At 44.6% G+C, this 25064-nt stretch overlaps 2 protein-coding genes across 5 annotated transcripts; one reads left to right on the plus strand and one right to left on the minus strand.

Annotated features, from left to right (window-relative positions):
* The first annotated feature begins 1928 nt into the window (after window positions 1–1928).
* On the plus strand, window positions 1929–17423 carry mntb (MAX network transcriptional repressor b). Of its 2 annotated transcripts, none has more exons than XM_047607408.1 (6): window positions 1929–2644; window positions 6297–6885; window positions 6968–7009; window positions 7610–7721; window positions 12580–12772; window positions 14315–17423. In XM_047607408.1, exons 1-6 carry the CDS (start codon window positions 2572–2574, stop codon window positions 15148–15150), a joined length of 1845 nt encoding a protein of 614 aa, XP_047463364.1. In that variant the 5' UTR covers window positions 1929–2571; the 3' UTR covers window positions 15151–17423. The 2 variants fall into 2 exon arrangements, with proteins under 2 accessions (XP_047463364.1, XP_047463365.1); XM_047607409.1 differs by having other exon boundaries at window positions 1931–2644; window positions 6297–6873.
* Window positions 17424–17517: 94 nt separating this feature from the next.
* septin4a (septin 4a) lies at window positions 17518–24967 on the minus strand. Of its 3 annotated transcripts, none has more exons than XM_047607464.1 (13): window positions 24658–24967; window positions 24269–24291; window positions 23188–23544; window positions 21887–21983; window positions 21589–21675; window positions 21388–21511; window positions 21159–21293; window positions 20922–21039; window positions 20024–20125; window positions 19846–19942; window positions 19575–19737; window positions 19350–19452; window positions 17518–19268 (listed from the first exon to the last, which is right to left on the minus strand). In XM_047607464.1, the coding sequence occupies exons 1-13, from the start codon at window positions 24701–24703 to the stop codon at window positions 19197–19199; spliced, it is 1524 nt and encodes a 507-aa protein (XP_047463420.1). In that variant the 5' UTR covers window positions 24704–24967; the 3' UTR covers window positions 17518–19196. The 3 variants fall into 3 exon arrangements, with proteins under 3 accessions (XP_047463420.1, XP_047463419.1, XP_047463422.1); XM_047607463.1 differs by having other exon boundaries at window positions 24269–24324; XM_047607466.1 differs by lacking the exon at window positions 24269–24291 and having other exon boundaries at window positions 24658–24702.
* Between the last annotated feature and the right edge of the window lie 97 nt (window positions 24968–25064).

Below are 25064 nucleotides of genomic sequence, written 5' to 3' on the forward strand. Positions count from 1 at the left end.
GGTCAGCCCGTCCCTTCCTCGCAGCCCTCCCACCTTCTATGCCTCCTCTCCAAGCCCCCTCCTCCTACTCCTCCTTTTTTCTCCGTATATGCATCCACCCCTATGGAGCTTTTTTTTTTTTCTTCTCTCATGCAGCTCATGTGCTTACCATGTGCTGCAGCAGCTCTGTCATCCCCCCTTCTCCTCCTCTTCCTTCTGCCTGATTCATTTCCTCCCATACATGCTCAGCCTGTTGCAAACACACTCCCGCCCTCGATCTCAATTGAACTGAATTCTCATGAATTTAATTTCCCACCCCCCACCCCCATTCAAACCTCATTTGTAGCTTGCCGGCCTGGACCATAACGGTGTTAGTAGGTTTGTGCGTGCAGACGGGGCGCACAGCGTGGCGGAGGCAGCTCTAATTTACTCCCGAGCTGCCGTTTTGATTGGCTGAGGCTGTCATACACGGTGATGTGGTGGAGGACATATACGACCGAGAGGTGTCCAATCAAAGGCTGTTACCATGCAGCCACGCATGTAACTCCATATGTTCACCCGGATACATTATATTAGACGAAACACATCACTGAAGCATAATAAAAACGCTTAAATATGATTAAGTGTTCCTCTGAGAGAGGTTTACAGCATGAAGCATCATTGCATCACTTTATATATTATATATTATAAGTAAAACCAATGCAAAGAGTAGGAACAAGTAGTCACGGAGACAATAGGAAAAAAATGCCATAATACATAATTGTGTGAAGTTTCAAACAGAAATGACCATGTAACACATTGTGTCACAATTACTTAATATTTTTGATTATGATATTTTCATTAAATGGCAACAATAACTTAAAATACATCTGAAACTGTGTTTTCATTTTAGAGGCTGCGGTTTGAAGTTGTTTTGAATTGTATTGTGTTGTCACCAACAACATTCCTGTTATTTTCTCATGTTAGTCATTGGGCTATGCCGGATAAAAGAAACGCTTTTGTTTTTAATTTAATCCACAATAACAGTCGTTAAACTGGGATTTAGGGTAATTTTGCTATGGGTGGTGTAAAACAGATCCTCATTAGTCATGAAGTAAGTGCATCCAGAACCAGACGGCGTCGTGTGGAGTTTTTGAGAAGACGTTTCGTCCAAGTAGCTCGTTCAGCTCTAAGAGGAAGTTTGAGATTTAAATGGGAAACTGTTGGTAAAAACCCATCAGAAACTCACAGGATCCTGTAAAAAAACTGAAACTGACATGATTAGTATCTATTAAGGGCCAATTGCACCAGTTTCTAGTATACTACTCTATACTTACCTGTTATTGGAGGTGGGGGACTGTTTGTCCCTGTCCTCTTTCCCTAATTAATGGTGCTCTAATGACCCATTATCAGCCAGAGGCTCCAGTCTCAGGGTGTGAATGGGGTTAGGGACAGAAGTTAAAGATTGTATAGTAAATAGATGGCAGATTATAACTCAGGCCTCCTCTGTTTAGGGAAGGACGGTTTTTCCCAGTCTTCCTTCCCTCCTCTCTCAACCCATCTGTCTTCTCTGGCTAAGACTTCAACGTTGTTTGCCGTCAAAGGAGTTTCCTCTTTTCATTTCAGCTATTTTATGTGCATATTTATACTATTTTGATTGTTCTATGTTACTTTTTTTTTAACTAAGCTTTTCCAATCAGCCTTATGTCTTTGTGCCCTTAACTCTTCTCCTGGAAACAAATAAAGTTGTTTAAATTTGAATCTTTGTCCTTTAGTTGTAGGTGTCAATGGGCCTAATTAATCCTTTACTATGAACCTATTGAACACGTTCACCCTCATACCGCGCGCTAAGCCCCTCCCCCTCTCCCAGTGTTTGACAGACAGCTCTGGTCCCGAGACACCGGGGAATTAAAAGGGGGAGGGGGGAGGGGGAGGGGGGTTCAGTCACGCTCTCGCCATGCAAATGAGCGGCGGGTCTCGGGCCGGGCGGGTGCCCATGTGGACCAGCACCATGCCTTGTTGTTCTCGGCGCTGATTGGCTCGTGGCCGCCTGCTCGGGCTTCACGCGCTGCGGCCCGAATGCGCGTCGGAAAACACGGAGGAGCTTCGACGCTGCCGGAGCCTCACGTGCTGTAATCCCGCGGAAATACACGAGCACCCGGTCGAGCCCGTTTGCCCCCCGGGGAGTTTGACGGAGATTGTGGCGACGGTTGTGTGAAAAATGTTCGCATTTAGAGCGCGCGCGGAGGAGCAGGGAGTGGTGCGGTGACCGGGTTTTGTCGGAGGCCGTAGTAACCGGGCGGGGCAGCAGTCCGGGAGGGGCGGGTCTTAACCAGAACACGACTCGCCTTGTTGTGTGTATTCCCGTGCTCGCATCGCCATCTTGTTGCAATCCTATTTTTTACGTATATGCGAGGATCTACTTTCCGCGCGACCGGATTAAAAATTCGCCAGACCGATTTCAGGTGAAATACGGGGCGCCAGCAGCTCGTGGGTGCGGGTGTGAACACCGTGCACGCAGCGCTTACTACCGGGACACTACCTACCCCTCGGTCTTTTTCCTCCTTCCGTCCCGGGCCACCGGGTCTCCTGCCGTGAGGGTTTTTACGCGCAATGAGCATCGACACACTCCTGGAGGCGGCCAGATACCTGGAATGGCAAGCCCAGCAACAACAGATCACACGTGGTGAGTTGAACCTCGGGGCCGGGACACGGCGATGAATAAATAAATAAATAAATCAATCACCCGAGTCCCAAGCTGCAATTTTGGGGAAGCGAGTACCATCACCAACCAAAGGCTGGACTAGGATTTTTTAACCGACCCGCCTATGGGGAGCGGAAACGTTTGTAGTTTTTTTTTTTTTTTTTGTTTATCTCGCCGGTTTCCTGCAAAAATAAATAAATAAATGAAATAAAAAGAGCCCCCCCTGCAAACTACCACCAGCCCCGAGTGTGTGGTTACTGCACACATTGTGTTCATTTAATGCGGAAACGCTAAAGTTGTTATTCTGAACTACTTTGCGCGCTCTCGGTGTGTGTATGTGTCACCGTCTCTACACTAGTGACTCACCATGCGCGCGTGTGTGCGTGTGTGTGTGTGTGCGTGCGTGCACAAGAGCGCTATACAGGAGTTCCTGTCAGAAAACGATCCATAAATTAAACAAATAAATTTAAGCAAACACCTCGTCAAGCTTTTACACGTGTTACACCCGTTTAAGTTCTGAACTAAACGCGTGTAATTCATATAAATTGAAATCAAATTGTGATTATGTGAGTTGGATTTTTTTTTTTTTTTATTTTAAACGTCGGTTATAAAAGGATCGATTTGCCCCAGTTTTCTTTCTTTGTTTTTTTGTCCGTCGAGTCCCGGCGGCAGGGCGGTGGCAGCGCACAGACAGAGAAAGAGAGGGGAGCTGGTCTTTACATAATACCCTGACATTGCTCTCAGATATCTCATGACACACACTGGGGCGGGACCTCACGCGCTCTACCCGTCCCGAATCATCGTCGTGTCCGCGAGCGAGCTTATATATATATATGTATATTAAACGCCAGCTCGCGGTTTTCTCCGTCGAATCTCTTTGAAACCGATCGGTGATCAATTGACGTGTTGTTCAACGATCAGGTGAAAGGAGACGAAGAGAAAGAGAAAGAGGGAGGGAGGAGGGGGGGAGTTTTTTTTGTGCTTGTGCCCTCTGATGACGTGTCAGACAAACCAACCCCCCCCCTCGCATACCCTACCGCGTGCTAGGATCCGCCCACACCGACCACGTGCACACTATCCCCTTCTTCGCCATGGATACACACCTACGTGCATGCACACGCACACCGCTCGTCCCCGCCCTTCCCCATTCAGTCCACTTGACAGTGGCGGGTCGGGGGAAGAAGGGGGGTAAATTAGGCAACCCCCCCTCCTCTCTCTCAATGCAGAAGTTATGTAATTTGCATTTGCGTGTGTTTGGCAATCTGGATCATGGTCTTTGTATGCGTGTTTCTGGATTGTACTACAAAAGCTGGATTAATAACTAAATTAAGATTGTTGTCAGCTGTTTAGATTTTTATATTTTGATCTTTTAGAGAAATTAGCACTTGTTCATTGTCTGTATGTGGAGTCTATCCTCTATGTACAAAAAAAAGTGTATACACTCGCCTGTCAGATTATTAGGTGGAGAAAATGCATCTTAAACACAGTCCTGCACTACTTCTGGTATTCAGCTTTAGTTGCATAGTCATGAAAGCAGATTTAGTGTAAACCGAGCCATATCCCACAAATGTTACTTATGTTATTTACTATTTAATCATGCAAAAACAACATTAGTTTTCATCTAGTTATCTGAAGGTGTCAATATCTGCGATATTTATGACGTCAGTGTTGTTAAATCAGCCTCCACCTCACATGTCTTTTCTTCACTTCGCCTTAGAAGACCTTCGTTTTCGTTTCAGCGAGTATAAGCAGCCTTCAGCTAATCTTCAGCCCCTTCACTGCCCCAGATCACTAACGGATACCTATTTTATTTATTTGTGTATATATCAAAACACGAGCCCATGCAAAGCCTTTGCGTTATTAGTGAGTCAGACTGGGTGGAGATATCGGTTGTGTGTCTGCATATGTTTCCCGTCTGGAGGAAACACCCCTCGGTCTAGGCTGTGTTTGGACCCCTCCGGGGTTGAGCACGCTTCTGTGCCAGGGCTACGTCAGGGCGTCCGGCGCCGTGAACGAGTCGGGTCAGCTCGAGTTGGCACCCTGACAACAACACAGCGTAAAAAGGAAACAGAAAGCAGACAAAGCCAAGGAATAAATGAAAGAACATCAGCCTTGCAGAGACACACACACAGACACACACAGACACACACTGAACGGTGTGAGTAGTTACTGCACACAGTCGCCGTCGGACTCGAACCGATGTGGAAAACCCTCTGTTACCATGGAAACAGCCACATTAGATCCCAGGGATTCCTCAAACCAGCGCAACGCCAACACACAGCAACAGATCACCTCCAACTAAATAGAAACATGACGGATCGGTGTCAAGCAACACTCTCCCTGCTAAAAACTCACAATGACTTTTTTCTTTTGTGAGTTAAATACGAGGCCCCCGCGACTCGTTTTTCTTTCGTTTTTGCTCCGTAGGATTTGAAAGCAGGTCAGTCAGGTTATTATCAGCTACCTTGATGTTAATCAGTCATTGAAAAAGATATACAGACACGTACATTTATTTCTGTGAGAAATAGAGTCAGTTTTAAGCGGGACTAGACAATATCTCCACATATTAAGTGAAACTGAAGTAATCGATTGAATAAATTATTAAACTCCAGCGAAATATTAACATTTCTTTAGTGTGACGTTCTTTTTTTTTCTTGTTTCTCTGTTATATATGAACATACTGTTTATCTACATCACCTCAGAATATCTTGGTTTCAGTTATTCAAACTAAAAAGTTACAAAAATGACCATGCGTTCAGTATTTTCTGATTTTTTTTGACAGAAACACCATCAACTCGTGCACTGATTAGTTGCAGATTAATGTTAGATTGTAGATATGTTAAAATATATTCCTAAAATAGAAATATTGAAAAATAATAAATCATTTAATCTCTATTTTTTTTTCTTCATAACAGAACAATGAAACTATGTTGTGATTTACAGGTAGTGGCAAAGATTCTCCATTAGTTTCATATTGTTTGGCTCTTGTGTTAATAATGAGATATTTTATCTTTCTTTTTACTTGTGGTTTTTCAGAACGTTTCTTTTATGTGTAACTAAGCTACTGTGACCGAATAATGTCCCGCCGTGCATCATTAAAGTCGAAGTGTAAAACCTAAATTGTTGTTATTTAGCCTGATAGGCGCTTTAGGCTTCTGCGTTGAGATGACGAAGGCCCTAAGGCCGTAGCTGATGTCTCAGAAATGTAACGGCGCAGACCTTAAGGGTTGTGATTGGTCCTCTTGGTCGTAGCGTGTTTCTCGCTTTAGTATTTCCAGCTGCTTGTCCACCTCCGCAATTTTGGAATTGATTGAACGAAGATGGAACACATGGAGGAAAAGTTAACTGAGGAGATTCGCAGATACAAACATTTGTATGACTCGCCTGTGGTGAAATTTCCTTCAGCTAGAAAGCATTTAGACGCCTCCCTTAAAACAAATTACATGTACTTTCAACATACACAAAAAATCAATGAGGGATGAAGCTCGTGTTTATTATGCCTTCCCTCGTTACCAACAAAACATCCTCAGCAGAGCAACTCTGATTTCTCTACTTTTGTAATCACGGTGTCGTTATCCTCCGTTGTTGTCCGTCGTCTAACTTCAGCTATTTGTTTTTGCTTTGTTTGCTGCAGAGGAGGAGCAGCGCAAAGAGAAGGAGCTCATTCACAGGGAGGAGGAGTCGAGACGCGTGGAACTAGTGACGGCGTCGCCTCAACCCGTCAGAGCCAATCACATCACCTGGGGCGATGACGCTCACCGCCCGCCGCCGCCTCACCCTCCGGCCCCGCCTCCCCCCTCGCTCCCGCCTCCTCAAGTCCCCATCGCCGTCATCCCGATGGTCCCGGTCGTCACCGCCACGCCCTCGGTCCCGCCCCTGCCGCTCACGACGGCGATCGCCGCGGCGGCCACGGCGCTCAACGGCTCCCCGCCGGCCAAGAGCGCTTCCTCCCCTCCCCAGCAGCCGGCGCCGCGTCACCTGCTCTGTGCTTCCCAGATGAAGGTGGAAAGTAGTCAGCAGCTGGTCGGCGTCAAGCCGAACCATTCGCAGCCTCAGGTCCAGATCCAGTACCCGACCTCCATCAGCACTAACGGCTCCGGCTCTCAGCACGCACTGGCCCCGCACCAAGCCCCGCCCACGTCGCAGCCGCGGCCCAACGGCGTGATGATGGACGACATGAGAGGGGCGGACGGGAAGAAGAGACCAGGAGGGTCAGTTTGTGTGTGAGTGTTTAAGTTGACTTGAGAGCGTAGCTGTGTTTGTGGTTGTATTTGATTTCTTTTATTTTTCATTTTGTTTTTCCAGAGCTGGGACCAGAGAGGTGCATAATAAACTGGAGAAGAACAGGTCAGTCGTGATAATGTGATGTGGTGCTAGTAGTTTTTAGTTGTGAAAAGGGTGTCACGAGGGCACAACAACCTGACGGTGTCGGGCCCTTTGTTTATTTTGGTGTGGGCCGCTAGTCGGTGCCCTGTCACCAGACGATTCACGTTCAAAAAGCGTCTGAAGGAGGAGACGGCTCCGATTGGTCGTTCAGGACAAGACGTTAAATAGATGAAAATGAACAAAACAACAAAGGCTTTTCTTGTTTTCCATTTTCATCTCATTATATACATTTAAATACACATTTAAGTACTTTCACAACATCACAATAACCTTGTCGTAGCGCTTTTTTGGAAGAGTCACTTCCTGGATTGTAGTCTTCTCTTTGTGGTGCGTTCAAGTGCAACTTTTTGGCCCAGACACGGGCGTAGTCGATACCGTTGGCCTTCGTTGCCGGTAGTTCTTAGATGTTGGTTTGGTGCGTCTGTACCTTAAAGGTCATTTCTTGAACTTAAACAGAAAACCATGATAACCCCCCCTCAGCTATGTGACGTCTTTAAAATGACGACTCCTTGGTTCCACCCTCTGAAGCTAATGTTCGACCTCTCATTTCTGACTGCTCAGGCGAGCGCACCTCAAAGAGTGTTTTGAGACGTTGAAGAAGAACGTTCCCAATGTTGACGAGAAGAAAACCTCCAACCTCAGTGTGCTCCGCTCCGCTCTGCGTTACATTCAGGTAAGGAGGGTTTCCATACACCCCCAACACCACCCCCTCAACGGTGTCTTGGATACTTCCACCCGCTTCTTGTTTTTTTTTTTCATCTTTTTTTTTTTTTTTTTCTGGTTCTGAATTGATTTGTTTTGCTCTGGGAACAGCGAAGACTCTTGTCCAGGGTAATTGGTGCACAATGACTGTTTTGTTTTCCCGTTAAACCGTTTTGTGTTGTTTAGTTAGTCTTGTGACTATGATATAGTAAATGGTGTTGAGTAAGAAAGTGCTGAATATATCCAGTCTTCTCCCTCTCTGTGCAGTGTAATAATACATTTTTTTTTCTCTTTTTATTCCACACTTTTCTTGAGAACATTAGTCTGCACTAACCTTGTGCCTTATCCCGTTGAAATGTTGTGTACCTGCACTCTGCAGTGACCGCAGCATGAAATAGAAAAAGGAACTGTCTGTTCCAAGAACTAAACAATATGAAAGGGTTGTTGTTAGGGGAAGGTTTGCATCATCGTGTAAAGGGCATCGCATATAGAGGGATAAGGGGTATGGGGGGGGGCTGTATAGCCTGGAGAGGTGAGTTTCCCGTCTAAAAGAGGAGACGAGGGAGGATTTCAGCAGAGATGAATATCCGCCTGCAGCTACTGTCGCAGCAGAGGAAGTAGACGCTTCCAATTTTTTTGAGTTTGGAAAGTTTCTTACAGCTGCAAGTTTATAAACTTGTGAGTGAATGACACTGATGATCTCGTTATCATGTAATGATCCGAGGGGCTGTTCCTGATCCTGATGCCTCCATGTGATGCAACAGGAAAACGTTGTACTTCTTTAGGTCAGAATATCAGAATCAGCATTTACATTTTCACCACTTTTTCTTTTCTTTGACGCTGGCCACTGCAGACTGAGGACACAGCCCCAAGGAAGCAGCCCAGACGTCACACACTCTCCCTCTTTTCAAAGTCACATAAATCCCGTTTTTTTTCTGCTTCCTACACAACCACTTCGAGGACAAAATGTTCACTTGCTGCCTAAAATATCCCACCCACTGACAGGTGCCGTGATAACGAGATGCTCAGCGTTATTCGTTTTTATCAGCTTTTCAGTAGTTCATTAAAATCCCGAGGATCTGTTTCTGTGTTTTTAGTTGTGAAGCCGAATGCCTCTGTCTCATCTGACCTGGGCTATAATTGGAGGCGTTTGTTATAGACGTGCGTATAAATAACGGCAAAATCCAGGAAATGCTTCTTTATTTATGTCGTTTTCTCTCTTTTGGGAGATGAATTACACTCAGAATAACAGTAAAATGGAAGAAAACAGATATAAAACACACTCTGTTCAAGTGGCACTGGATCATTTACACGATATTATCATATGTGCATTTTGTAACATTTTTAATACTACCAGTACAACATGGCCTTAGTTTGGTTAATCATGTCCCTGGGAAAAAAAAGACCGTTTCCAGTTTTCTGATTGTCTCATCATCTCAACCTGGATGGTCTCCACCCTTAAAGAAACCAGGCCATGGTTTACACCTGTCACAGCATCTTTGCGTTTGGTTCCAGATTTCACAGAAGCAGAAAAAAAAATCTCGGATGTGTTGTTTACGCGCAGCAGCAGATGCTTAAAACACTCGATCGTAGCGGGGACACTAGCGCCTGCACATGTAAACCTGTCAACCTCAGCCCCGCTCTTCCTCTCCCTGAGCCATGTGAGATCTGAGCACATGGCTCGCACAAGCCCGATGACGTTACCACCTCGCTGCGCTTCTAGAGGGAGGGGGGGAAGGATGGATGGATGGAGGGAGGGAGGGAGGCGGGCACCGCTTACTCCAGCGGTACGGCAGCAGCGTTTCCATGGTAATAACAGTGGACTCGATGCAGATCCGCAACACTTATATCAGCCTTTCTTTTGTCTGCCTCAACCTTTGCCCGCCGTCCGTCTTGTCCTGCATCGCCCTTGGTAACCGTGGAAACGGGCGGCAGGTGTCCAGGGCTGTGTTCGTCCGCGTTGGGAGAGTGTTTATAAGGCGGGGGGACAAAGGCTAAACCAATCCTACCCCGGTCATATTGATCTTCCTTGTCAGTGATCATGGAAGATGGAGCCAAGAAATAAATTAATGTCCTTTTCACTCCCCGTCGGGTATATTCCTGCGGCTGATTCTCTTTGTCTGCTGCCGTGTCCTCGTGTGAGCCGGCGGATGCGTGTGTGATTTAGGCGAAGACACCTGTCGGAGAAAATGTCATCTCACTTGAGTCATTTTCACCTTTTTCATTAGAGGGGACGTGTTGAAAGAGGAAGGATAAAGGATCCATAGATTGAGCCGAGGTGGAGGGAGGGTGGAAAAAAAAAATGGGGGAAGGGTGTCGAGGGAGCGATGAATGGGGGAGTATGAGGAGAGGGAGGAAGAGGAGGAGGAGGAGGACAAGGAGGAGGAGGGGGATGTAAATGATCTAAAGCGCCTCCGACTGGCGGACGTCCAGTCACATCACTCCTTATATGTAATTGCCCGTACGCTTCCCCCCAATTAGATTTTTGTTGTTTGTTTCTTACAAACTGCTGCTCAAGCTGCCAAATCCTCACAGATGAGGTTGCCAGGGAAACGGCTATGGGTGGCAGCTGTTTCCTTGGTGATTTACTGCAGGAATAATGGCGTCTCGGTTTTTATGGGAAGACCTTGAAATGATGCTGGTGGAGGCACTTGTAGCTGGCTCAGGAAAATCTTTTCATCTGTGAGTCGTGTTGCTGCATGTGCGTCGTGGATCTCACCCAGCGAGCGCGCACACAGTCACGAAATCAAAGGCAAGAAAATAACGTGGACGTTTCTGGGGAAAGGCAGAAAGTTTCTGTTAATCAGAGCCAGCTGTGCTCTCAGATGTCTGAACTCGTAGGACATCGTTTTGATTTGTGTTTGATTGGGGGTGGCGACCAAATCCACCTCCTCTTCACTTACAAGCTCTTAGAAACTGAGTCTTTCTGGATGGCAGGTGTCAGGTGAGAGATGTTGAGCGGTTAAGTGATGATGGAGAAAAGAGTTCGGCAGGTCTGGACTTGTTGCGGCGAGGAAAATGGCTTTGTGTAATAGGCGGTTTGTGTTCTGATGCAGAAGCTATGGTGACGAAGCTGTAAATGACGTTCACCCCAGAAACGTTGCTACCAAGCGACAACCTCCAGCTCTGAGCGATGAAGCCCATGTGAAAGTGCAAAAAACTGCAGTTCGTCGCAATCCCCATAGACCCCCACGTTAAAAAGACCAACTTTACAGCATAAACACATGTTTACAGCCTGGTGCAAAAAACGTAATTCGGCCTCAATAGTTTATTTCACGACTCATGACAACTGTATTTGTTTATTTTCTATTTAGGTTTAAAGTTCTGCATAATTAAGGGCGTTACCAGTTCGAGTGACTAGCGTTAGCCTGAGCTAACACGTAGCGGAGGGTTCGGTGGGCGGGTCTCAACATCTGACGCGACCTTCCATGTCCATATTTGGAATGTCCGAGCGTGGGCGGAGTAAAGCTCATCCAACATGGCGACCACTGGCTCCGCCCACTTCAGGCTTATTTTCTGAGGTTCAGAATCCAGTGGGTGATGTAACGATGGGTTTGTCCGTAGACGCAGACCGCAAGAGCTGTGATTGGTCTGTTTGGTTGTTGAGAGTTTCTGCTTCAGTATTTCCGAGTGTTTCTCCATTTCCAGCGTTATTGAATTTATTGTTTTGGATAAATAAAGATGAAACACGAAGTAGGAAAGTTTAACTGGGGATGTTGGGAGATACAAGCAGGTTAATTAGTAAGTGACTCAGTACATTTATATCTTCTCTCATATATTTCCAGCGTTTTTTTCATTTCAGTACACGAGCCTCGTTGTGTATTCTTGTTGACTATTCAACAACTCAACTGGATGTTTAATGAAATAGACCAAAAAAACTTTCCAGCCTTTTGACTGGCTTTTGTTTCCAAGTACAAACCCCCTTCTTCTCTCACTCCTTCACCTACTGCCTCCCCTCTCCCTCCTCCCCTTTCTCTCTCATTCCTCCCTGGTAATCTGCGTTAATGCCCTTAGCCTCTCGCACTGTTTGGTTTGCATGCGTCAGCTGACCCACACCGAAACTGGGTCACAGAGACGGTGTGGTGGGGCTGAGGAACGCTCCACGCTCTGTCTCTTCTGAAATGTTTCTGCAAAGTTTTCTTTCCGTTTGTGTGTGTCCCCTCACGTCTCATTTGATTTCGTTTACAAGCACACACCTTCTGTTCGGCACCGACAACACCGTGTTAAGAATTAATGCTGGTGTTCATTAAGTCATGGTTAAATCCCAGTAATCCAGGGTTAACAATGACTCAGAGTGATTGGACGCACAGCGGGGAGTTTCTTTTTTTCCTCCACCGTCTGATCCTGCTTCCTCTGAGACGAGCGTCAGGTCCAGGAAATGGGAGGATCTTAATTAAGTCACAGTGTGTGAAACTGTAACAGTGTGGATAGTAAGAGCACAAAGAAAGAAGTTTGTTTTGCCGTTTCAGCACTTTTCAGGACTGTGAACATTTTAAGCTGGTTGTTGCTCAATAGAGTCTACGTTACATCGAATGTGAAATAGTTGCCCTGGTTGTTATTCTCAATTATTTATTTTATGATCTGATTGTTGGCATAAAATCTCTTTGTGTTACTTCAAATCAGTTTTCAGTATTTCAGGGTTGCACAATCTCCTGGCATTCCTCCATTGTGTGTCTTTAACAGCAGTGAATCAGAAATAATGATTTGTTTGTTTATACAGGCAGGAGGCCCAGTCAAATATAAACACCTACTTGAAATTTGACATGAAGTGTTTTTACACGTAATAACAATCCTCTCCTCCTCCTTCTCTGTCCTTCTTCCCCTGGCAGACTCTGAAGCGTAAGGAGAAGGAGTACGAGCACGAGATGGAGCGTCTGGCCAGAGAGAAGATCGCCATGCAGCAGCGTCTGGCCGAGCTGAAGAACGAGCTCAGCCAGTGCATGGACGTCCTGGAGATCGACAGAGTCCTCAGACAGACTATCCAGCCAGAGGACGACCAGGCGTCCACGTCCACCGCCTCAGGTAAATGAGCGGGACTCAAAAACTGTCTCTGTGGAGTTAATATTTACAGGAACATTCGTGAAGAAACTCCCCCAAACGACCGTCTTTTACTAAGACGCTAAATCACACCACACTTACATCTTGGTCATCTGATAAGATTTTTGCACAATTGACAACAGGTGCAATAGTGGTGGAGGCCGCCCTATTTAAAGTGGGGATTTTGCTAAACTTTCCACCAGAGAGAATGCAGGAGAGGAGGCTGAATGAAACCGCTAAATGAAATTTGAGGTCATGGAATTGGAGTTGTTGGTGCAAATTAACATATTTTAGATATAGCAAAGAAATATTAACACAACCAGGAGAAACACAATATGGGAGGCTATCTAGGACATGGTCAATACTGTGGGGAAAACAAGAAGAACGACAGATGAAATTATGAAAAGGTGGCAGGACATCAGAAGAAGAACTACGGATGCCCTAAGCGGCCGTACGTTCACATATGATTTTTTTTTTCCCCGTTTTCCCTGAAGTTAATTTCTCTTTAATTTTCTTGAGATGACAAGTTATTTATCTTGTTATCTCAGGAAAACTAATTTTTGTTTCCTCAAGATCTGTATTATATATTTAATTTGAGAGACTATAACCTCCTGAGACCCAAGCTTTTATTTGGTTTGCATTTTTAATTCCTCCAAGGTATTTGGGATCAGTAGGACCTGAGATGTATAAAATCTAAGCATCATCTTGGAACAGGAAGAAGTAGTGTTTGGGATAAAAAGAAAAAAAAAAAAGTCCTCATATGTCGACACCGGGATTATTTAATTATTTATATTATAAAGAAGTCACCAATGTGTGACAAAATCTAAAAATTTGAATACCTGAACATGACTGTGCAATATCAAAAATTGCTGCCTCAAATGAGTACTTGCTAAATTTTCACGTTATATCGAACTAGAAACGTTAATAAGCATAAATACTAGATGGCAGACTAAAGTGTCCACAAATGAGGACAATGGGTTTAAATGAAGCAGAATAAGCTGCAATAAAACCTAAAACTGAACGTCCCCATATGAGGAGGATAATGTAGTAAAATAGTGAGGTACTGTAAAGTGAGCCATTTGTTTTGTGCTTTAATGTTTCCTAGGTAACGATTAAGTTTATCGAGATCTCGAGAAAAGCACTGTTTTCCTGAGATAACGAGATAAATAACTCGAGATCTCGAGAAAACAGAGGAAATTAACTCGTTATCATGGGAAAACAGAGGAAATAATTAGTATGAATGCATGGCCGCGTGGGACTTCCGTAGAGAAGAAAGGAAAAACATCGCTCATGATAAAACCTCAGCAAATAAAACAGATGGCTCCAAAATGCCATTGCTGGATAGGTGATATGTCTCAATTATTTCTGCCTCTGTCTTTCCAAAATTGTTGACGCGAGCAGAAAATACTTGTTCTCTCCGTTGCCTTTCGTGGTGCCTCCTCCTCCTCTTATGGTCCAAAGAGTCACATGGTTCAGCTTCTTCTTCGTCTCGTCTCGCTGACTAACCGTTTTCTCTCCCGTCCACAGAAGGAGAAGACAATTATGAGCAGGACATCGACGAGGACGCCCCCGCTCCTCCCGCTCCCGCGTCCCTTCCCAAACCGGCGCCTCCCATCTTGCAGGCCCAGCCGATCCTCACCCCCCACCTGTCCATCCAGCACGCCACTCTGCCTCTCTCTGGCGTGCTCACCGCTGCCTCCCCCTCGGGCGCCCCCCTCCCTCAGGCCATCGCCCCGGCCCCGGGTCCGCCCCCTCCGCCGCCGCCGCCGCCGCCTCATCCCATCCAGCCCCCGGCCGTGCAGGTGCAGCCCACCGTCATCGCTCACGCCGCCGTCTCCCACGCCTCAGTCATCCAGGCTGTCAATCACGCCCTCCCAGCCAATCACAAACACCTGACTCACATCGCCCCCTCCCCCGGCCCCTCCTCCTCCTCCTCCACCACCCCCCAGCAAATCAACGTGTCTCCGGCCGTCCCAGCCACCGCCACTCACCAGTCGATAACCGCCCAGCCCATCGGACACATCACCGTCCACCCGGTCGCTCACCTGGGACCCTCTCTGACGTCCCACATCCCGACCCTCTACCCCCAGGGCGTGGCGGTGTCCCAGCCCACCATGGTGGGCCACATCACCCACACCTTCACCCACCACACCCTACCGCACGTCCAGGCCAACCCTCAAGCCAACACTAACGGAGCCCAGGTGAACAGCGCGGCCGTGGTGACCCAGGGGAGCACGACGCTAGGGAAGCCCACGGCCGTACTAGCCCCCCACCCGCAGCTGGTCGGGCAGGCCACTGTCCTCAACCCCGTCACCATGGTCACGGTCCCAACCTTTCCCGTCAGCACGCTCAAGCTGGCCTGAAACAGTGAAAAAAGAAAACGAGACGGACTTGACGAATGAACGACGGGAGAATGAGAGACAGCCCTGTCTATAATCAATAGCAGAGAATCTCCGACGGCGATGAATTACGAAGAAGCATGGGCTGTTTTTCAGGCGTCTTGTGACGATTGGTCCTCTGACATAATTTCGGACACGGCTCCGTTGGATTGTGAGCGGTGACATTGAAGCAGACGCGGTCGGGTCGGGGCCGCTGCTTGTGAACACGAGACTGTGACGTTCGCCTCCTCTGCACAGACAGGAACCGCGTTTGACCTTTCTTCCTTCCTCCTCTCCTTCCTTCTCGACAAGAAGCACTAACACAATAAGCTCAGTTCACACTCAGGCATCGAGGATTTACCTTAACTAGTCATTCACTCATTGAGGGAGAAGAGCCGGGGCTGGTACTTTAGTGGTACAGTATGCGTCCGCTTCACGCTGATAGATTCACGCGGGACGTTTTGGTGGAACGGTGGTGTGTTTGAGAGCAGGATGAGGGGAGCAACACTCTGTGGATGAAAGGCGTAATAATAAAACTGGATGTAGAGTTAAGTCTGATCGTGTGCGCAGCGGTTAAACAGGAAGAACTAGGGCTATGAGTTTTTGGTTTGATCAGCATACAGTAGCGTCATTAAAACCACACATAAAAAGCAGAGCAACCAGTTTTAAGAGTTAAGTCAGATTGAGAGCTGAGGAACTCCGGCTATTCATACAGGAAGTGAACTCCAGCTCTGATGTGCTTATCGGTCCTGCGTTGAAAAAACTCCTGGACGTGTTTTAAGACGTTTAAAGACAATTAAAGACGTAAATCTCAAACACCCACAGTTCATTTGAGCCATTTAATTCCTATTAGATGTGTTTTAAGTGGTTCCAAAGCTCAGCCGCCTGAGTTCTTTTGTTCATTTCCCCCCAAAATCATGATTTCAAGCCATCCTGAAAGTCGTCTGCTTAGTGTAAACGCCTTACTCCTGCTCTCAAAACACTCGGCGACAGGTTTGCTTTTGTTCACCCGATGAGTGACTGTTAACGGCGGCTTTCATCCTCAGTCTAATAATGCAACAGCTCCCTCTGCTGCTTCACCCCAGACCTCATACTCAAGCCACGACACAGGCTTTTTCTAAATCAGGAACAAAAAAAACTAAAGAACAAAACGTTAAAATGCAGCGGCGAGACCGCTGAGAAGATTTGGTGAAGAATAATTTGGAAATTTCATCCTCGGATTTTGAGAAATTAATTTCGAAAAAGGAAAAAACGTGTTGTGACTCTTTTGTGTGTTCATCTCATGTGTGCACCAGCTATCTTTCCAGCCTAATCATGAACTCCCCCCATCAGTGTGCGTAGTCCGTGTTGCTGCTCCTTCGCCTCCTCTGCTCTTTCTATATGTTATGTCCGTATATGTGACCGTATCCGATATGTTTTATATTCTGTACTATAGCTAATCCTATTGTACCTGTAGCATGGCTCTGTTTTATTTTTTATTTTTTGGGTTAATACAGTTTGCCCTGTGCATGACGGAGTGTGCGTGTGTGTGTTTGTGTGCGTGTGTGTAGCTAGCAGGTTATTTTTCTACACAGAGGTGATTTATGGTATCGTGTGTGCCTAAACTCAGTTTTCCTGAAACACTGTGACAACTCTGGCAAAACACGGACACAATGAGCGAATGGAAGAGACAAAGATTTACTGTCCTCGTTGTTGTTTTGTTTAGATTTTTAAACTTTCTTTCGTTTTTTTTTTTTTTTTGTGAGTCCGACTGAGACATCGAGTGGAAAAAGTTATAAAAAAAAAAGCCTGTTGCTCTTTCCTTGATAACATGATAATGTCTAATGTTAAATTTGAGTTTTGTAATATTTGTATGTACGTATGAAAGTTTTGTAAATTTGTGATTGTACGCACGTTTTGGCATCTTTAAAAGTGGGTTTGCATGTAGATTGCCGTTTAGTTTTTGTTTTTAAAAGTTTTGTTTTCTTGTTTTATTATATATTTTTTTTGGGACCATGTACAATACTGTATAACGTGGGCAGACACTTGGACCTCATGCTACATTGATATTATATATGAATATAAAAACAAATGTTTTCCCTATGGAGAAAGTTTTAAGTTATATATTGCCTGTACACTTTGGGCTGCCTTTTAGATCTAACTGTCCACTGTTTAAGATAACAATGATGATGATGACAAATAAAAACATATTAATGATGAAGAATTATGCTGATAAAATAATAAAGATTCTTAATAAATCTTATTACATTTACAACACATCCTGCTTCTGTGCTTATGCTTTTGAGAAAAAATGATATACACTAAAGATTTTTAAATTTTTATTATTACAAAACACAAAAAAGAACAATTAAAAATAGAAAATGAAAGAAAATCAGTAACTCATGAGTTAGAAAACACAAAACTTAAGTATTTAAAAACAATCGTAAAACTACAGCCACCACTAGGTGGCAGTGTTGCATCATAATAGTCAGAGTCGTATATCAGAGCGAGTCTGGCCAACTAGGGAATGGACTGTCAAAAATGCCCAACACTGCTTTACACTGCTTTACAAAGTTTGAAGTTAACAAGGCCTTATGCTAGCCTTATGCTAGCTAGTTTTTTTAGACGAAAGGCTTGGAAAAATAGCAGCTATCGTCCTATATACTGTGAAACCCACGTGTGCATGTAATTTATGTCCATTTAATGCTGTTATATTTAAGTGAGGGTTTTTAACATATTGCCAGACGTTGGCAGTAACATTTATAGCCCCATTAATGGTGAAAATAAGAAATTCATTTCAACACAGCACATCCACCCCACAGCGTTACACTGTAGAATCTTCTCTCCGAGGTAGCAAACATGGCGGCCATGATTTCAGTTGGTCAGACTCTCTCTAATATATGGCTCTGGTACTGGTAACTAATAAACAGATCACCTTGGGAAGTTTGCTGTGTTTACACTAATAATTTGAAGAAATACCCCAGTCAGAATAAAAATGTCTCATGTAACCACCTCAGCCTGATCACAAGGCCTTTGGTAATCCAGAAAATGTTAGCTCCTAACACCATGTAAACACCTGATTGTTTCTATGTGGTTGGAGTCAAACCACTTTGTGTGCTTGTGTTTGAAAGTGTTTGAAAACTAATAGTAAGTAATTATTTATTAGAAGCCAACACTGGAACATGGGTCTCCTGGCTGCATGTGAGCCAACAATGTTTTAGTGTAACGTGCGCACTAGGGGTTGTACAGACTCCTGTGCTGTGACATTTTAAGCGTGATGTCGACTAGTGACTGATCACGTGACAGTAACAACATGGACGCCTCCGAGAAGACAAGTGAGGATGAGCCGAGTGGGTGCAGTAAGACTAGCAAAGATTCATTAAGATGAAGCTGTAACATGCAGAATGTTTACATCAGTCCTGAAATACAACTAAAGTACTACTGCAATGTACACTCCCATGAAAAGGCATCCGCTAACCCCAGTTAATTAACAGCTTCACAACAAAGAGAATGAGGCTGCACATCAACCATTTTTTGAAAGTTGTTAGACCTTTAGCTTTTATACACAGAGAAGGCTTCAGAGAAATATCACATCTTTATCTTTTTTGTAACCCAGCTATGCTATTAAATGCTACTGATGGTGCTGAGTCGCTGCCTATTTTTATACAGGCTATACATATCTGCAGCTCACAGTATCTAGTTTATGAGCTGTTTGTTTTCAGCGTATGTATTCAGATCAAGAATATAGAATTAATTGTAGTGCTGCTTTACTTTCCACTGTGTTTTTATTACTGACGTCATCAGTCACTAGTCTGTGTCGACTTTAAATATTTGAAATATCCGTGCAACCCCTGGTTCACACATTTTTTTGCCCCATTGGGCCTTTTGGAAAGAGTTGGATCAACCAATCGACCTGTAGAGGCTGAAATGAAATGTTTACATGAAATTTTGGATTGGAACGTCATAACTCATCATGGCCGATGTCCATCTCTCTCCTCTATGATCTCTGCGGCTCCTTGTTTGTCTCCTGTCCTGAGGGACTGATGGAAGAATCAGTAGCCACCGCTCTCGCTGTGTTGCATCTGCTCCTGAATCCTCTCCAGCACCTCCTGCATCTTCCTCAGCTACAGAGAGAGAGAACCGAAGGAGTGTTGGTTAGCTCTGTAACAATAGAGTGAACGAGTAAATGAGGCGGAGAAACGCACCTCCTCGTCCTTCTCAAAGATGAGTCTCTCCTTCTCGCAGTCAACGACGGCCAGCGGCAAAGGAATATCCGCCTCACTCTTCTCTCGATACTTCTCACGCAAACTACAACCCAGGATAACGTTGGACATTATTTTTTGTTTGTACAGGAAGAACCATCACCCTATTTTGTAACGTCAGGACTTTACTAAGAGTCATTCAGCTCTGCGTGGGCTGTCTCCACCCACCTGCGTTTCCTCTCCTGCACCACCATGCGCGTCATGCTCTGGATGCACTGGGCTCTGTAGTTTTCATAGTGCGTCTCCCGTGTAACGTCCTTCAGGTCCTGCATGTGCGTCCTCACCAGCATGTTCCTCAGCAGCAGGAAGTCGGAGTGAGCCGGGCTTTCCACTGACCACGCAACAACGACAACATCTTTATCAAACTCATACGATGCTATTGTGCTAAAACAGACAAAGCAGAACTTCAAAAAAAGAAAACTCAAATTATTGGGTTTACCTTCTACGACGCCCCAGGGATAAACTCGACCCCTGAACTTGCGGCCTTTAGTTTCCACCTGTACGTTGCTCCCAATCACAGCAAACGGGATGCTGTCCTGCAGAGAGAAGCCGTCAGCCTCAACCCAGGAGAACAGGTTAAAACAACGAGCAGCTGATCATGGGTCATTCTCACCGACCTTGAGTATCTGCTCATGCATCTTAAAGTCTTCGTCCTCATCTGAATCACATTCTGGAAACTGGTAGATGTTTATCCCGAACTGCTTGATCTCCTCCCTGATCTGGAAACACATGGAAACAGTTGTGTCCAGGAGAAAGAGACAAAATAAAGGCTGTCTGAACTCTTCAATAAGGTTCAATAAAATATGTTGCATTGTGGGAAGTGGATCCAGTTTTTGGACTTAAGGTGGGGATGACAAGCTGCTATTATAGCACCATGTCTGTTTGCCTAGAGCAGGGGTCTCCAAAGTTTTTCAGGCCAAGGACCCCTAAACTGACCCCCGTTGAGGACCTATGGTCTAGAGCAGGGGTGTCAAACTCATGTTACTTCAGGGGCCTTTGTTTTAGCACAAAGAAGTACATTATGAATGTGTTTACACTTAATGACCTGCACTATTACTAAATCTTTGAACAACCAGATGTTTCTTAAAAAAAAGAAGTGCAATTTCTGTATGTCTCAATGTTGTGTTATGTCCGCAGCTCTTACTAAAATTGCGTGAAAGGAAAAGTAGTAAATTTCGTTCATTCATCGCCATATGTTTGACACCTGTGGTCTAGAGGGTTCGAATGAAATATCCCAACATCTAATCAATGGATGAAGCGTGGTGACTTTAAAGATGCTTTCACTTCATTAAATATCTCAAATAAAATATCTCAAATTCTTCCATTAGACTCAGCTGTAGGGCCAGCCCTCAAATGTACGCATGCTAAATTTCAGACGCTAAAATCATTATACTAGCACGAGCCTCACAGAGATGACAGCATGGCTGTAAACTCCCAGTCCTTTTACATCTACATGAAATCCCTGTATAAGACTTTATTCTAGTGCCTCAGATCTGTGCGTTGCTGTTGTTTTACCTTCATCTTCTTCCTGCAGACTTCTGCTTGTGTCAGACTGTCAGCTTTAGCCAGAACGGGAATTATGTTGACTTTTTCATGCAAGGCCTTCATACACTCCACATCCAGAGGCCGAAGACTAATGAGAAAGAAGACGCACACACACACACACACACACACACACACGTCCAGGAGTTTTAGCTGCGGTTGTTGCAACGCCGTTACCTTGATGTGCAGCAGTGAAACACGTCAGCGTACCCGTGGCCGAATGGAGAGACGAAGTAGAGGCAGCAGTGGACTCTGTTGTCCTGGATGTTCCTTCTGTTCAACCCGCTCTCGTCTCTGAAGTACTGTTCAAACTGCTGGTCGATGTAGTCTTCTATTTGCTTCCAGCTGATGCACAAACACAAAAATGGGGACAATTTCAAAATAAAAGTTTACCTTCTACACTTGTTATAACTCAAAACAAACAGTTTGATGCCCTCACCTCTGTGTGTTGTCGACGGCGTCTCCAAACCCTGGTGTGTCTATGATGGTGAGCCTCAGTTTGACTCCTTTCTCCTCGATGCCAATGGTGTGTTTGATGATGTCGACTGTTTGACTGATTCGCTCTGCAGACACGTACATGTGCTAAGTACCTATCATGCTTTCATTTGCTTTATAACTGATTGTTTAAAACTCATCTTACCTTCGGCGTTAGGGACTTTTCTGTCTTTGTAGAGGTCAGTGAGGAATAAACTGTTGATTAGTGTGGATTTACCGAGGCCCGACTCCCCTACAGAGTGGAATAAAGAGAAGATGTATACACTCCATACATCGCTACACTCCCACTAGCCAGATATATTTAGTTTATACTCTAATCTACTCTCAACACGCCTGCTTTACAATTCTCCCCAAAGAAGGAGAAGAAACATTAAGCCACAATAACAGCCTGAATTACACTTTTAAGAGTAGGTCTATTAGCACATGTTAAAAAGTGGATTCACCTGCGACCATCAGCGTGAATGTGAATCCTTTCTTCACCGTCTTCCTATGAACCTGGTTGGGCAACGTGGCAAAACCTACATACTCTTTGTCCTGATCCTGCAGAAAGAAAACACAAACGTAGCACCAATAAATGCAGATCAGACATTGTGTAGGTCTCTCTTGTGCCTCCAAAACAGTTGTGACTGTCTGGAAACAGGATGTTAGTGGGGGGGCTTTGGGTCCTATGGGTTGAGGGTAGGAGCTTCTTTGGTGGATCATCCCACAGATACTTGATCAGTTTGGGATCGAGTGAATTTGGAGGCCAGGTTCTGTTTTTCACATTTTTTTGTTGTTGTTGTTTCTAATCTCATGGGATTTTTCGTTATTTATTGGAATTTTACTGCTGATTTTATTGATCTTAAGGAGCACGATCGATTGACTATTATGTGCCCATGCACTTATTGTCTCCTCGTTTATTGGATTGGTTGACTGTGTTTGGGATGCATGTGTACAAAACTGCAAATGAATTGCCCTGTTGGGATAAATTAAGTAAATCTGAATCTGAAACTTCCAAAAAGAAATAACATGGGCCTCTTTGAGCCGGCCACCTAGTTTACCTGGACCCTGTATTCTCTTCAGCTTCCTCCCACATCCCCAAAGACATGAATATCAAATCAAATGATGCACAGCAAATTGAGAAGAGTTGAATTCTTGGTGTTAAACTAGATATACACTAGTAGAGTTAATTCTACTCTGGGTATAGTTAATCCATTATATTTAACTCTCAGTCGATTAATAGTTGGTGTCAAAACCGAGTGTAAAAAGGAAGTGTCACTAAATCAAACCTCTAGGTGTAAATGTTTAAATATTAACTCCGAACTTTAACACCTTAAGTATTAACACTCCCCCATTACTCTTTGACACTCTGAGGTGTGGACCAACATAGTCACTTGAAAAGTGTTAAGATCAGCTCTTACAGTGTTAATGTGTGTATGCTGATTTTACTGTGTGATTCAAAATTAACCATAGGCATGTGAGTGTAAATAGTTGTTTGTTTGTCTATGTGTTAGCCCTGTGATAGACTGGTGGTACCCTACCTCTTGTAATAAATAAAATGGTAGCCACAGTGAACACTATGACTGTGCAAAGTATCACGGGCCCTGGTCTCACACTTTACCCTCTCACCCAGAAGCATCAGAGGTGAACACACTTCTCACCCACATTGACACAAGGTTTTGCATTGAAAGCGAAAGGTAAAGTTTGACCTTTGTATAAACTGTAAATAGCATAAGTTTAGTACGATATACAAACAGAAACCAACCTCTGGACAGTCATAGGGGTCAAAGCGTCCCCAGGGGCTTTGAGGACGCGAGACCGGGCTGAGCGGCGCGTCAAAAGACACCTGGGAGACAAGCTGCCTCCTCAGCAACAGGGGCTCAAAGTCTCCGTCCGCTGATACATGATTTCTTCTCGGGGGTATAGTAGGAGAGCCAACGCCGTGGCACGGGACGGGACGGGGCAGACGCGGGCTCCCAGGAAGGCTGGGGTGTCCCCCGTTGGTTGCCGCCCCGATTCCCACTGCATGGCGTAGTTCGAAAGACTGAGGGGCGGGAGGCAGATCCCTCATGGCGTAAGGAAACGGTATGTCCTCGTGATCGTCAATGGACAGACTGGACAACTAGGACAGAGGGCGACAGAGTTACACATGCTTTTATTGTGATGATCAGACGTCTCTAAAATATGATTCACACTTAATTACAACTAGGCAGGGAGGGATCTTTCAGGTTTAAGTATCTACCTGGAAAAAAAACAAAGGCTGAAGAAAAAGGTTTATCCGTGTAAATAAATGTCAAATTGACTAATTGCTGCTGAATGCAGTGGTTGACCTCAACCTTTCTTTAGTGATTAGATCTGACCTGTGATCCCCTTATACCATCAATCATCATCTTACACAAAGGCCCTCATCCATCTGTCTGGACAAGAACACGAGACTGGAGCTGGATGTTAGTGAACAACGGGTTCAAACTGGATATAGCGTATATAGTGTGGAAGTTTCATCTAGAAGTCGTAATTAATCAGAACTACATTTTCTTTTGTGTTACATCTTTAATACACCTGCTTTGAAAACTTCCCCACAGAGCGAATACTACGACTCCCTGCCACGAAGACACCCTGCTCTAAAGACAGCAAGACAGCACGGGACACACTAACACTACCTCACTACTTCATCTGGTCTCCCTCTACCTGTCAGCTCTCATTACCCACAAAGCTTTGCAGCAGGCTTAACCCAGCTTCTAATACTCTGACAGGGTGGGGGTTAGGAGATTTAACTAATAAACACACACACACACAAGCTGTGACAAACAAACCATCTTAAAGACTATTCTACAAATGTGTCCTACCTCCCTTTCTGATAAAGTTGCAGCTTTTTGTTCAGACATTAAAAAAGAAGCAGGATCTGTTAACCACAAAAAATAAATAAAATAAAAATAAGAATGCAGAGTCACATAATGAAAGAATGCAAAAATAATCAATTGAAAATATGTTTACAAGTACAAAAATAGCTTTACATGATAAACTAATGAGTAAAATACACTAAAGTTTGCAATACCATAGAAAAACAAAATAAAAGCAAACATTCTCCCCTGCAGGAATGAAACGTTACAAGCTGCTAGAGGCATTTTTAATTATTGAAATTGTCGATAACTTTCAATAAATTGGAAGAAATGTATCAGATATGCATATTTATTTTTTGCCCTGAAAATGCAGGTGTTTATTGTCTTGGACGTACCTTTTTTGTTGCTGCGGTATCTGACCGGAGACGACATGCGCTCCATGATCCTGTCGGTTTAAAAACAGTCCCCAGATCAGAGCACGGACGCTTTACGGTGTTACACACACTCTGTCACGGACACATTACGGTGTTACACGCGCTCTCTCGCGGTCTGAGCTCCGTGTGTAACTCACGGTCTACTCGGTAATGTCATCCTGCTCCCTGACATAACAATAATAATAATAATAATAATAATAATAATAATAATAATACGTTTTAGTTTGGTTTATGATGACACATAAGGCTAACATCATCTGACAATTATCCCAGTAGGTAGGGGCAATAAAAGTTCCGGCCAGTCACTCACACCTACATGAGGTAAGTGTTTTATAGATTTATGGCAGACTTAATTAAATAATAAACAA

This window comes from Mugil cephalus, chromosome 15, assembly GCF_022458985.1.
Source record: "Mugil cephalus isolate CIBA_MC_2020 chromosome 15, CIBA_Mcephalus_1.1, whole genome shotgun sequence".
In the NCBI taxonomy this organism is placed as follows: Eukaryota; Metazoa; Chordata; class Actinopteri; order Mugiliformes; family Mugilidae; genus Mugil; species Mugil cephalus.

What these genes read in the sequence shown, in the direction of transcription:
- mntb (XM_047607408.1), top strand. Translation starts at nt 2,572, where the DNA reads ATGAGCATCGACACACTCCTGGAGGCGGCCAGATACCTGGAATGGCAA. An exon ending in CCAGGAGGGTCAGTTTGTGT is followed by an intron (nt 6,886 to 6,967) that starts GTGAGTGTTTAA and finishes TTGTTTTTCCAG; the next exon opens with AGCTGGGACCAGAGAGGTGC. An exon ending in GTCCACGTCCACCGCCTCAG is followed by an intron (nt 12,773 to 14,314) that starts GTAAATGAGCGG and finishes TCCCGTCCACAG; the next exon opens with AAGGAGAAGACAATTATGAG.
- septin4a (XM_047607463.1), bottom strand. Translation starts at nt 24,703, where the DNA reads ATGGAGCGCATGTCGTCTCCGGTCAGATACCGCAGCAACAAAAAAG. An exon ending in ATTCACGCTGATGGTCGCAG is followed by an intron (nt 21,676 to 21,886) that starts GTGAATCCACTT and finishes TCCACTCTGTAG; the next exon opens with GGGAGTCGGGCCTCGGTAAA. An exon ending in AAAAGTCCCTAACGCCGAAG is followed by an intron (nt 21,512 to 21,588) that starts GTAAGATGAGTT and finishes ACGTGTCTGCAG; the next exon opens with AGCGAATCAGTCAAACAGTC.